This window comes from Olea europaea, chromosome 15 (assembly GCF_002742605.1).
Source record: "Olea europaea var. sylvestris chromosome 15, O_europaea_v1, whole genome shotgun sequence".
Taxonomy (NCBI): domain Eukaryota; kingdom Viridiplantae; phylum Streptophyta; class Magnoliopsida; order Lamiales; family Oleaceae; genus Olea; species Olea europaea.
Window position 1 is genome coordinate 8,347,869 of NC_036251.1, and position 14,692 is coordinate 8,362,560.

Consider the following 14,692-nt stretch of genomic DNA (forward strand, 5'->3'; position numbering starts at 1 on the left):
TGTGGCCACTATATGATTATGTCAAGTGCTTTATGCGATTATTGAGAAATTCTTGCACATTTTATAGTCCGAGATGCTAAAACCCTAGGTTCTTGTAGGAAACAGAAATATACTTCTAATTCTAGGTAATCCTTTGAGCCACTTTCACATATAAATGCCATTGATTGTGTTTAATCGACATAGAGATATAATAGATTAAACTAATTTATTAAGGTTAATTTCACTTGAGGGAGATAATTAACTAAATTATGAAAATTAGTTTTAACAAGATAAGTAAGTGTTTTTATTAATTTGTTTGTTGAGAAATCAATATAGTGACGGTTAAGTGGAATCACGAATTCTAACCTAATTAAAATCCAAATTCTTATCTTTGTTGTATTGTGTATTCTAATTGAATGTCAAAATCATTTTCTTGTCGCCTTTAACTTCAAAATCAAATTCTGTGTGTTACGGTTAAAATTAAATCAAATAGCATGTGGTTGGAAGAAACACTCTTTGAGGGATCGACTTCGACTCAAAATCCATTTTATTCCTTACACACTAGCCATGCACTTGCGGTATATGATTTTAGCGAACAGTTCTCACTACACCAAGGCCTAAAGAAACGCAAGATGAAAATTTGATGAACACATCCGACATCACATTGCATATGCGGCCTTCGCATATATATCATCTTGATTCCACTTTTTTTTTTTTTTATCATTACCATGACAAGAAGACGGCAAATGAAATATGGGATGCGTTGGAGGCTAAGTACATATTCGAAGACGCCAAAAGTAAGAAATTTCTAGCCTCTATATTTCATCAATATAGGGTGGTGTATTGGGGCATTTCATGAAATAATTCACATTTATAATCAATTTCAATAACATAACATAAATTATAGAATAATCGTTTGTAGTCTCCTTCATCGTTAATGAACTCCTTTCTATTTGGAAAGATTACAAAAAGAATATTAAGCACATGGATGTTGATCTATCCATTGAGGATTTAGACCAACATCTTTATGTAGAAAAGGAATTCAGATTAAACAGTTAAGAGAATAACAATGACCAATCTTCTAGAGTCCATGAAGTACAAGGAATAGAAAGAAACTGTTGACACGCTAAAAGCGCAGCCCAATTCGAATAGCCCAAAGAATGAAGCCCAACTGGGCAATTCAGGATAAAGGCCCAAATAGGGTTATTAATGAATGCAGTGGAAGCCCACGAACGCGGTAATATCATCATCCAAACTTGCAAGACGCCCAAGATCTGAGCGAATGAAGTGCCTTGCAGTCGCCCAGAGTTATGACCCTGTTCTCACCCAAACCTTCGAATCACCCAAGATCTTAGTAAACATAAGATATTATGGTTATCCAAAAGTGCAATTATCGAAGCAGTTATTGGGTAATCTTATCGCGTTCCACGATTCAAGGAGTTCAGATAAAGACGGTTGAACGACAAAGAGTAGTAGTAGCATTTAGAGACGGTAGTTCCACGATAAGTTGGCCACCATGAAGAAAGTGGGCAATGATAAAGCAACTAAGCAGTTTTTAAGCGGTTGATCACAAAGAGAGCATCAAGGGAATATAAAAGGAAGAAAAAATATAGAGCAAAGAACTCCGAATCAAACACTCTCAAAAAGAGAAATATGTAATTTTAATTTCTTAGTTTAGACTTAAAACATTTCTTTTCAGTACTCGTGTGCTTGCGCCCCTTGGAGTCATTCTATTTAAGTTCCAATTGTAAAGTCATCGCCAATAAAACACCCATTTTTGGGATTTTGTCTCAAGAGGTTTGTTCCTTATACAATCGTCTGATCTCATTTTAATTGTTAGCGACAACCCGCGCGAAACAATTTGGCATGCCCAGTCGGACTTTGGTGTTTGGTGTTGAAGATACAAAAGGTGAAACAATATGCCTCAGAAATACGATAAGGAAGCAGCAAGTTAGGGAGGAGTCCCGTCTGTGATCGAGTGATATGAGGAGCGGGATAGCTCTCCACGAACAGATGGACAGAATCAGAGCAATCATAGTCGTTACGAACCAATGACAGAGTTGAGTCCTTGAACCATGCGTGCATTACTCGGAGAACTCACATAAGATGTCGTTGAACAGGTAAATTTACGAAATATTCATAATATGGAAAGATTTACCCAGAATGGGAATGCACATTATGACAACATGTCCAAACAACTGAATACTTTGAACGAAATAATGAATAAGTTAGTAGGCCAAATTTGTCAGCTAGTTGTGCATCTTACAAACCACTTTCAAACCAGGACAATTATGGGACATAATCCCCCGGTCCTAAGTTTAAATCAAGGGGTAGAACCACCTTTTGATCCCTCTACTTCAAACCAGGGGGTGGTGTAATACCAAATCAGAATAGTGGCATTGGTACATCTAACTTGGGGGTAACCTAAATGTAAGAGATAATGTCCTAAATAATGGGCAGAACACCCCATGTGTTAATGATGGAATAAATGTTCAGGCTAATGGTAACAATGGCCCAAATCATGGTAACTTTGTTGCCAATCAAGGACTAAACATCAGGCCTCAAGCAAATCAACCGGTCAACCAACCTGTAGGAATTCCATATGACTCCAATGTCATGTTGAGGAATCAGATTATGAAAATCGTACAGGACCGATGGCTTTTGGAGTACGTCCTGTCATTAGGCCGACTTACACAAAGTCATATCCTGATTGGGTAGACCAAGCATATCCATGGCCTAGAGGGTATAAAGTGCCAGAATTCTCACTGTTTACTGGTTTAGGAGAGGTGTCTACTCTAGAACACATATGGCGATTCACACTGCAAAGAGGTGACGTAACTGATTACCATAAAATGAGGCTGTTCTCTAGTTCATTAACAGGAGTAGCCTTCTCCTGGTTCATTAATTTGTCGGCAAACTCTGTTCAAACATGGCAACAATTGGAGCAATTGTTCCACGCTCAGTTTTATAAGACTGAGTCTGAAGTTACTTTGGTCGATTTGGCAAATCTACGTCAAATGCCAAACGAATGGGCAGAAGGTTTTCTTCAAAGGTTCAAGACAGCAAGAAGTAAATGTTTTGTACCTTTGCCCGAAAAGGAGTTTGTCAAAATCGCTCAAGGTTGTCTAAACTTTGATTTGAAGAAGAAGTTCCAAGACAAGGAATTTTCTGATCTTTTTCAATTGAGCGCGAACGTAATTACGTATGAACGATTAATAAGAGATGAAGAACAAATGAAAAATTCTAGCAAGAGGACCTATTATAGAGATCCAAATTTTGATGTTCATACCATTAATGACGAGTATTACGATCAAATCGAAATGTGTTTGGCCGAATTAGTTAAAGGAGACACGTATACTTGTCCTATAATGGCTAAGCCTAGGCCATTGGGCAAGGATGAGCCTATAATAGATGAAAACATAAAGGCTAGAACGTTCTCGTTCGATGTAACCAAAGATGACCCTATATTTGATAAATTATATAAGGATAAGCAGATAAAGCTGAGCGATAAGCATAAATTGCCAAGCCCTGAACAAATTAAAGGTAAAAAATATTGTAAGTGGCATAATGCACGGTCACATTTAACTAACAACTGTTTGATTTTTCGCTATGTGTTATAGGATGCCATTGAAAAAGGACGAATTACGTTTGAGGATAACAGGAAAATGGCAGTGGATGAAAATCCTTTTCCACAGCTACTGGAGTGAACATGGTGACGTCTGGTTTCAAAAATAAGTTGCCAAAATTCAAGTTGGTTATAGATGATGGAGAAGAAGACCATGGACCACATCCCAGTGTCTTTGAACATATCAAAGGGAAGGAGCCCAAAAAGGACGAAGACGTCCTATGTGCAAGATGCAAAGAAGAAGTGAGTGCAAATGCAGAGAAACTAGGGATATGGCAGCATCACCATCGCCCTAGTTTTTTCCCAAACGCTCAGCCTGGTAGAGGGCGAGGTACATCTTTCTATAAAGGACCACCTTTTGAGAGGCAGTTCAGGCCAGTAAATAAGGGGAGAACATTCAGACCGCAATCTCGCCAACCAAATGTATGGCATTCGTTCCACTATAAGGCTGGAAGGGCGATACCTTTCAACGAGATGACTAGGACCCAACGGAGGCATTTTCAACGGAATTATGGGTAAATGATGAGGTAACAACAGGGAATGCTATGTCCTAAAGCATCTAGGCTACTCGAGGTAGCCAATCAAAATGTTCTCAAAGACAGTGAAGAGACTGGTACAGGCAAACCTATGGAAGAATTGCCAGAGATTTCTTCTGGGAGGTCGAAGTTTGAGCAAGACAAAAGGGATGGAGAAGATCCAGATCAGCCCCTTACTATTCAGTTTGGAACGTTGTCTCCTGTCGTGGCTAATAACTATTTACTAGCCAATGAGTTCAAGAATAAAGAGAAGGGAGAAGAAGAAAAGGAGGATAACGAAGAAGAAGTATGCATGTTGGAATATGAAGAAGGCCAAACTTCTAGAGAGGCCTACAATGGTGAAGAAGATGATGGTATGACAAACATCGAACAGGAAATCGATCTGGAAGCAGAAAGAAGAAGAAGGGGAGTATCGTACAATACTCTGTTGAAGCAATTACATTGAGAGGGAGTTCGTGAAGTAGACTTATTGGGAGAACCATCTGGGCGTTCTTTTGATTTTTTATGTGCTATACGGGACGCCCAAAAGGAAGAAGAGAGTGTCTCGCTCTGAAAAGTATGGATTACCTCCAAGAATAATGCCTCCTCCCACAGGTTGGGTAACTGAAGAAGAAGCATTAGAAAACAGTAAAAAGGAAATTCAGGAGACAGAGGCTCAGTGCGATATGCTGCACGTTGACTTATCACAAAAGGGTAACTCGACAGAGGACAAGCAGGAAGTGGAAATAGATGCTGCCAAAAAAGTTATTTTTAAGCGACCAGCCATGAAATTGATCAAACACTTGAGGCCATTGTACGTTAAAGCTCTAGTTAACGACATACCTGTGGCAAAAGTGCTTGTCAATAATGGAGCTGCTATAAACACCATTCCATCTAGGATGATGATGAAATTCATAAAGACATAAGGTGATATGATCCCAACAAAAGTCATCCTGACAAGTTTCAATGGAGGAGCAACTTCAACTAAAGGGGTTATATCATTGGATATAACTATAGGAACAACTACTAGGACCACAGTCTTCTTTGTAATAGATGGTCACACTAGTTACAATGTGTTATTAGGAAGATATTGGATACACAGAAGTCGTTGTATACCTTCATCGCTCCATCAATGCCTAGTTTTTTGGAATGACAAGGGCGAAGCAGAGGTGGTGTAGGCCGATCATAGGCCTTTTGTCACAGAAGCAAACTCAGTGGAAATGTTCATGTACGAAGGAAATTATGGACATGTCAGAGTAGTCCAAGATGGAGAAGAAACTCAGATTGTCGCGCAGAGTGAAGAGCCATTTTCGATGGTTGCACTCACTGAAATGTTCAGTCAGATGAGGCCAAATATAGTGGCCCTAGAGGAGCTAGTAATTGGCAAAAGAATAATCAAGGAGTTTTAAATGAGTTGTAAGCAACAAAGACAAATTGCCGATATTCAAGCCTTCAAAGCCAAATTAATGGCTTTCAATAAAGAATGCAAGGACAAGACAAAAGAAGCAGCAGCCTTGAAAACATTGAGAGACAAATTGGTAGTGTTCGAGTTGGAACAAAGTATTGGCCGAGAAGTCAACAAGGTAGATTGTTTAGAAGAAGAAGTGCCTACAAAGGAACTAGACGACGAAGTGATAAGGATCACCAAACCTGGATACGTTCAAGCACAAGACCCCCTGATTAAAGTTAATATTGGCAATGAAGGAGAAGATCGCCCAACGTTCATCAGCCAAATGCTCGATCAAGAGGTTAGATAAATTAATCGCTTTATTAAAGGAGTACAAAGATTGTTTTGCTTGAGAATATGAACATATGCCTGGTTTAGATGGAGATTTGGTGGAATATAGATTACCAACCAAGCCTAATTTTAAACCTCATAGGCAACCTTCTAGGCGTTTCACTCCTAATGTACTCCCTGAAATTAAGGAAGAGATAGAGCGATTATTAAAAGCAGACTTTATTAGAACGGCCAGATATGTTGAATGGTTGTCCAATATCGTGCCGGTATTAAAAAAGAATGGTAAACTAAGGGTGTGCATAGACTTTAGGAATCTAAACATAGCCACACCTAAAAATGAATATCCAATGCCCACGGTAGATTCTTTAGTAGACTCGACTGCCAGACATGTAATGTATTTCTTCATGGATGGGTATTCAAGATACAATCAAATTTATATAGTTGAGGAAGATATACACAAAACTACCTTTAGATGCCCTCGGTCTCTAGGATGTTTTGAATGGGTAGTTATACCTTTCGGCCTAAAAAATGCAGGAGCAACTTATCAAAGGGCAATGCATTTGATTTTTCATGATATGATAGACAAGTTTGTTGAAGTGTATGTAGATGATATAGTGGTCAAATCCCTTAAAGAAGAGGACCATTTTGAACAATTAAGATGTTCATTTGAGCAAATGAAGTAATATAAACTAAAGTTGAATCCCTTGAAATGTGCATTTGGTGTTAATGCAGGAAATTTTCTTGGTTTCTTAGTACACAAAAGGGGAATTGAACTTGATAAAAATAAAGCGAAGGCCATTTTAGAGGCTAAATCACCTAACAACAAAAAAGAATTGCAAAGGTTTCTAGGCCAAGTAAATTGTTTAAGACGCTTTATTTCTAACTGTGCAGGGTGAACTAAAGCTTTTTCGCCGCTTTTAAAGTTGAAAAATCAGGACGAATTCGTCTGGAAAGAAGAACATCAAAAGGTTTTTGAAAGCCTAACGACATATTTATCAAGTCCACCAGTGTTGGTGTCACCAATTCAAGGACGGCCAATGAAAGTGTACGTATCGGCTGAAAAAGAATTAATAGCTAGAATGGTCGCGCAGGAAGACCAATTTGGTGAAAAATGGCGATTTACTATTTGAGTAGACGGTTAACAAAATGTGAATATAATTATTCTGCCATTGAAAAATTATATCTTGCATTGTATTTCACATGTAAAAAATTAAGGGTTTATTTACGACCTGTAACCGTTTATTTAATTTCTAAAGTAAATTTTGTTAAGTATATATTCTCTCGCCCTATTTTGCACCAAAAGGTAGGCCTTTGGACATTAGCTTTATTAGAATTCGAAGTACAATACATACCCCAAAAGGCAGTCAAAAATCAAGCTTTGACTAACTTTCTGGCCGATCATCCATGCCTTGACATACCTAAAGAAATTGAGTTAGAGATCAATTCATTCGAATTAAAACTTTGGGTTTTATATTTCGATGGATCGAAAACCTCTAAAGGTGCAGGAGTAGGAGTAGCATTGATAAATCCTTTAGGGATTTGTTACAAGTTCGCATTCACTTTGAACAGGATGTGCACCGACAATCAGGCCGAATATGAAGCCTTAATCGTGGGCCTAGAATTAATGATAGATATGGGGGTAAAGAATGTGATCATTAGAGGCGATTCTCAATTGGTAATTCACCAATTGATTGGTGATTTTAAATGCCAAAGTTATTCCATTATAGTCAGTATGAAATCGCCCAAGAGTTGTTGGAAGAATTCGACCAAATAGAGCTTCAATATGTTAGTAGGATATATAATGACGTAGCGAACGAATTGGCCCAGATAGCCTCGGGGTACTCAAATGTTTTAAATTGGAAGTCTACTTGTGAGTATGGAACAATATTGCCTGTGATCCAAAGAAGGGCGAGAACGATTGAAATTCATTGCATACAAGATGGAGATGCAATAGATTTGAGGGCAGAGATTCAAAGGTTCCTTAAAGAACCTAATAAAGGAGATAGTAGAAAAATGAAGTTGCGTTTGCTAAACTATACACTGATAGATGAAGAGTTGTTTAAGAAACGCTATGATGGTATATTGCTAAAATGTGTAAGTTTGCAAGAAGTCAGGACGATCATGGCTGAAGTGCACGAAGGGATATGTGGAGCTCATCAAGCTGGCCAAAGGATGAGATGGTTAATTATTAGGAATGGATATTTTTGGCCAAAGATGGGAGAATCATGCGTTCAGTATGCAAAGAGTTGTCTAGCGGCGCCAGCACGAGAGATGGCACCTATTATCAAACATTGGTCATTTAAGGGTTGGGTGATAGACCTGATAGGGAAGATTTATCCCCCATCATCCAAGCAATAGATCTTTGTTATAGTTGCAACTGATTATTTCACTAAGTGGGTAGAAGCGATTCTTTAAAGGAGATCACCCAAAAGAATGTCATAGAATTTATCCGTGATCACATCATTTATAGATTTGGAATTTCACAAATTTTGATGGTAGATCACGGAACATCTTTAAATGGGGATCAAGTGAATAAATTCTTGGGCGAGTTTGGAGTTAAATTAGTGAATTTCACACCATATTACGCTCAATCCAACGGACAAGCAAAATCTTCTAATAAGATTCTAAAAAATATCATAAGAAAAATAATAGACACAAATGCCAGAAATTGGCACGAATGTCTAAACAAGGCCTTATGGGCTTATAGGACGTCACCTCGGTCAAGTGCCAAAATTACTCATTTCCAACTTACTTATGGATAGGAGGCCGTTTTGCCTATGAAAATCAACGTGCAATTGATCAGAGTGTGTTTGCAACATAAGTTAAGTAGTGATGAGTATACCGAATCACTAGTTCAAAACTTATTGGAGTTGGACGTCCTAGATAGATTGCAAGTTCAAAAACGAAGAATGGCTAAATTTTATAATAAAAAAGTTGTAGCCAAGTCGTTCAGCCTGGACAAATTGATTTGGAAAACAATACTCCCTTTGGACAGCAAAGATCCAAAGTATGGCAAGTGGTCGCCCAATTGGGAAGGACCGCATAAAGTAAATAATGTGTTGCCTAATGGAGTCTATCATTTGGAAGATTTAGACGGCACCAAGTACATGAGGTTCATTAATGGCAAATATTTAAAAAAAATATGTTCCTTCCTTATAGGAAAGTGAACAAATAAAAGCGTAATCAAATCACGTTAAACGATCGTAGATTAAAAAGGGTCAGAGCAAAATACGTTCAAATAAATTCCTTTATTATCAAACGTTCATTACAAAGTTGCAAAATACAAAATACTAAATGCTCTACAAGCTAAAATTAAGAGCAAACTTATCTCCCGATCGATCGTCGAGTAAATGGGTGAATTGGCATTGATTGCCATCCTGATCGCACTGCTGCAAAGGCAAGCAGAGAGGCCGAAAAGCACTCTCAGCAAGCAGAAAGGAAGAAGAAGCACTCTCACATCGCCTTCCTAAATGCATCGCTGCAATAACCGGCAAGGAGGCTGAGAAGCACTCTCAGCAAGCAAGGTGGCTTGCAAGCGTCTTCAAAATTGTCTTCCATCATCGAACTCCTTGTAAGGAACATGGAGACGATGGGAAGAACTTTGCTGCTGGCCAAAGAATATTTCCTATATCTCTCATACCAAAGGTGACATCAAGAAGGATGGCAAAATGGACGGATCAAATGATCCATTTCCATGGAAGACGAAGGTTTTGGATCGATTGTCAAAATGCCAAACAATGGCAGCAAATTGGTTTTGAAGAAGAGAATGGAAATGAAAATGACAAGTGTGGAGTATAGGTGCATTTAAAGATGCGTGAAGGTGAAGAGACAGAATATGAACAGCCACATTCGTGCCTAGTAACTAGAATCAAATGGCCCGAAATCTTGGAAAAAGAGACAGAAATACCCAGAGAAAATGTGCGTGAATCTTAGCATAAAGCAGTTAAATGTTTGGGGGGTTGACTATTAAAGACAGCGTCAATAAATACACAAGAAGACAAATTAATCGTTCATTAATGATAATGGCTGCTGGTATGTTCAGAATTACCAATGGACATCAGTACGAGGTTACAAGGGGAAAGTTAATACGAAGTTACAAAAAGAAAAGTTAAGGCATTAGACGTCTTAATTACAATTTACCCCAGACTAAACGAATTCTTTCCCTAAGTCTCCCCCAATCCTCTCTCTGCTGAGAAGAAGTGACATTCAATTCAGCCACAAAATCATCATCAACCTCCAACTTCTTGTACTGCTCAACCGAAGACTTGGTTCGCTCAATTCTTTGGGAGGCATTACATTTTTTAGCAACCATTCTCGCCTTGCAGTCGTCCATCCTTGCTTGAAGCTCCTTCATCTGTGCAGCCAAACTGGTCATCAAAGAGTCTTCAATCATAATTTCAGAAGAGATTTCTTTCAATTCGTCCTCAGCTTTGTTGATTTTCAGAAGCAAAGACTCTCTTTCAGATACAGCGCGAAGATATTGAGTACTTTTGGCCTTCGGTTCAACATTTTTGGCCAGCAAGGAGAGAATCTCGGAATGGACAACTTTCAACGTCGCTTTAAAATTAGCAGAAAGATTGAGCGACGGAAGTGTCAGTGCTTGCTCGAACTTCGCACTCAAATGCTCAAACTTATCCTTATGTTTGGCAGCACTAGCCTGACCGATGTCCATATCCATAAAGGACACATACTCAAATATCGACTGCTTGAGGAACTGCATATCTTTCTCTGAAGAAACAGAAGGACGACCGGTTGAAGCAGGGCGAGATGTCTTGACTTGCCCCCAGGAAGTGAACAAGTCCTGGATGGAACGCACAATCTTATCAGCATCCTACAAAGAAAATTGCCAACATTGAATGTTTTCACTATAATAAACAAAGTGGAAGTAAAAGTGAGGCAAGGATTACCTCATCAGCAATCTTGGGAGATGGCATATCCCCAGTCAAGTCTACCACCTGTGACTCCACCACTTGTGAGGACTTCCCCTTATCTGGGCGAGAAGACTTTGCCACAACAGACAAACCCATGGGAGCATCTACAGAACTCAAAAAGCAACAAATTAAAAACCAATAGCACAAGCAAAGGTAAAACATCAAAAAATGTGTTGCCTTCTGGTTCAACATTTTGGGGGTTGACGCCCTGGGAAGAAGGTGACTCATCCATTGGTTGTGATGAGGATTCCGGGACTGAAAGTTTCTCTTTAAGCGTAGTCCCTTCATCAGCTGGTTTGGATGAAGCAGCCTCAGCAGAGGATGATGGAGCAGGAGCTGCCAACACCAAAGCCTTCAAAGGAGAGGCTGAGCATTTTTGAGAAATCCGAATAAACCATCAGCACATAGAAAAGTTTCAAGTATAGAAATGTATGTTTGTAAGTAAACTAATTTAATTACCTTTCTCCTGACAATGAGAGGAGTGTCATCATCATCATCATCTTCCAAAATGGGAGATGCTGAGATTGGCTGTTTGCGGCTTAGGGCACTCTTAGCTACAGAGGCTTGGTGGGAAGAGAAGTAGATGGACGAATAGACTGTTTGGCACGAGTAGAAGAGGAAGGACTCCTAATACACACAGGGGTGACCAAAACAGGAGAAGTGGAAGAAATGTCTGGCTGATCCTGTGAATGGAAAGCGCGATTGGCATCAGTTGCAAACAATCTGCGCTGCACTGATGGCCAGAGTTGTTCAAAAAGGGGATGGATAGCATGGCTAGGATTGAAGGGGGCAAATGAAAAATTACTCGTCAAAAGAATATTGCGAGCATTTATAACTTTCGCCTCTGCCTTATTAATGGTGTGGAAGCGATCTATCAAATTTCTTGAATAACAAGGGGGAACAGGCCAAGTTTGGCCAAAACCAAGTTGACGAGCAAAAAATTAGGGAGCATATATTTCAACCCCGATTTTGGCATTGTTTCCAGTCAAAATATCTTGGAACAACTCCCTCCCGATCAAAAATTGAACCCAAACGAGCAAAGAGGTACTCGCACTGTCCAGGGTAGATGGGGGTTGCACATAATCTGGAGTTAAAAAGGGAGGAAAAGGAAGAAAGAATGAATTGAATCCAAAGTATAAAAGAATGAAAAGATGTCCCTTCTGGACATAGTTACAGGGCTCAGTGGGTCAATAGCTAGCCCATAATGGCTAGCAGAATAAAGGGACAAGGATAGAGTACCAAATGATGAAAAATAGGCTCTCAACCACATTTGAGTGAACCAAAGAAGCACCATTCTTCAATTGGAATTGAAGAGTAGCCATGGCTTTATAGAGGGCGGCCAAAAAGAAAGAACACGAATTCAGAGGCCTACCACGCGCCAATTAGTGCGCTATGGGTAGATAGCTCATAGAAAGCTTCATGCTTGGCACACACAGAATATATTTACAAAGCCAAATCTGAATAAAGGCCACACGCTCAGCATGGGAAGGCTTAGCGCTCGAGTGATTATAACAGCTTTGCAGGCTTGAATAGGACTCGGTGAGCTTTTTGTCAAATTTTGGGCGACACCAGAAATCAAAATACCAGGGAAAATGGTATCGCCCAAAGGTGGCAGATTGACTAGGGCCCCAACATCCCTTAAAGTAATGGACATGGGACCAAGAGGGAAAACAAAAGTATTATACTCAGAGAACCAAAAACTTAAAGCAATAGGGAAAAGCGCTGGATCAAAAATAAGGGGTTGAAGAGAGATTTCTAACAAATCAGAAATCCTAGCGCTATCAAAAATTGCCTTGGGAGGACCATGGCCCACAAGGCGAGCATGCCATCTATGGAAAATAACATCAAATTTAGGCTAAGTGCGAATACCTCTTTCGCGAAGCGGCCTCAGCGGCAAAGAGTTCAGAAATAGAGGGCCTTGAGTACAAGGGAACAACTGGCCCACCGCTACTTATTCGATGGCCTCGGCGTTGTTGAATGAAGGACCTAGATAGAACTCATTGAGTTCGGCATTAACTGGTGCAAGGAAGTTCTGAGTTATATATGGCCGAGTGAGGATTTTCTGGAAGTCTTCGAAACTGAAAGAGTCACCAGATTGGGATTGTGAAGCAGCCATTAGGAACGAAATAAAGTTTTGTTAAAATTTGCTTGAGAAACGTAGCAGAGAAGCAAGAAGATGAACAGTAATATTGCGAGAGAGAAGCGTAGAAAAATGATGCGTGATTTAGTAGTGCGATAAAATGGCGTGTATTTAGGGGTTATAAGGGTTTGCAACGTCGCACCTTTTCAGGTTATAGAAGAAAATAATGATTGAAATTCTTGCAAATTTCAAATGTTGTTGGGAAACACAAAGTGAATATGGCAAAAATTAATAATTGGTATTAATTCTACCATATTGGGGGGTAATTGTTGACACGCTAAAAGCGCAGCCCAATTCGAATAGCCCAAAGAATAAAGCCCAACTGGGCAATTCAGGATAAATGCCCAAATAAGGTTATTAATGAATGCAGTGGAAGCCCACGAACGCGGTAATACCATTGCCCAAACTTGCAAGACGCCCAAGATCTGAGCGAATGAAGTGCCTTGCAGTCGCCCAGAGTTATGACCCTGTTCTCGCCCAAACCTTCGAATCGCCCAAGATCTTAGCAAATATAAGATATTATGGTTATCCAAAAGTGTAGTTATCGAAGCAGTTATTAGGTAATCTTATCACGTTCCACGATTCAAGGAGTTTAGTTGAAGACGGTTGAACGACAAAGAGTAGTGGCAGCATTTAGAGACGGCAGTTCCACGATAAGTTGGCCACCATGAAGAAAGTGGGCAGTTATAAAGCAATTAAGCAGTTTCTAAGCGGTTGATCACAAAGAGAGCATCAAGAGAATATAAAAGGAAGAAAATACATAGAGCAAAGAACCCAGAATCAAACACTCTCAAACAAAGAATATGTAATTTCAATTCCTTAGTTTAGACTTAAAACATTTCTTTGCAGTACTCGTGTGCTTGCGCCCCTTGGAGGCATTCTGTTTAAGTTCCAATTGTAAAGTCATCGCCAATAAAACACCCCTTTTTGAGACTTTGTCTCAAGAGATTTGTTTCTTACACAATCATCTGATCCCCTTTTAATTGTTAGCGACAACCCCCACGAAACAGAAACCAAAAAAGGAAAGAGGGTAAGCACCACTCTTCGAAAAACAGCAAGAAGAGAAATCCTGCATTTAATTGTTTTAAATATGATTTATTTGCACTTTCGAAAGTTATGGAATTCCATTTGCAATTTTTACTATTTTTGTAGTTCAATGTTTTTTTCATGTTTATGTATATGAAGAGAATGGAAAATTCATCATTAATGGACAAAATGTAGGAAAAAACGAGTTTTGCTACATAATGAAAATGATGGAAATGGATTTTGGTAAAACGAATTGAGAATAGAATCGTTACATTTCACTAAGGTTGAGAGTGAGAAGTGCAAATTTGCCTTGATAAATCGATAAGCTTAGAAATTCATATGGTGTTTAATATGATATTAAATTCGGATTACATTGTAAATTATTATATTATTACTTCCATTTTTCCTTGTAGTCCCACAAATAAATTAAAGTTGTTTGTTATCTCTCCTCGAAAAGAAATAGAACCAAAATCAATAAACCAAAACTTTAGACAATAGATATTCCAAGAAAACTAAAAATTTACATAAAAAAAAAGATTAAAAATAGAACAAAGAGAACTTTCAAAAATTAAAAGTCAACAAGTAACTTCAAACAAACACAAACTATTTGACTACATTTATTATGGTACTACTTCAGCACGACAACACGACCACAAGTTGAGATCTATCGTCCCAATTTCATCCATGTCTCCATCCCTCAAAGACGGAAATGTGACGCATGTTTCCAGGCTCCTCCTC

The 14,692-nt window shown here is 39.0% G+C and overlaps 1 protein-coding gene across 1 annotated transcript in view; it reads right to left on the minus strand.

Moving 5' to 3' along the window:
• Window positions 1-955: 955 nt before the first annotated feature.
• LOC111411181 overlaps window positions 956-14,692 on the minus strand; it is a 24,242-nt gene continuing 10,505 nt past the window's right edge. Inside the window, exons 6-9 of the mRNA XM_023041737.1 lie at window positions 10,765-10,892; window positions 6,032-6,034; window positions 4,963-5,158; window positions 956-1,002 (exon numbers count right to left, since the gene is read on the minus strand). Of these exons, the coding sequence (XP_022897505.1) occupies window positions 956-1,002; window positions 4,963-5,158; window positions 6,032-6,034; window positions 10,765-10,892 (374 nt within the window). The remainder of the gene's footprint in view (window positions 1,003-4,962; window positions 5,159-6,031; window positions 6,035-10,764; window positions 10,893-14,692) is intronic.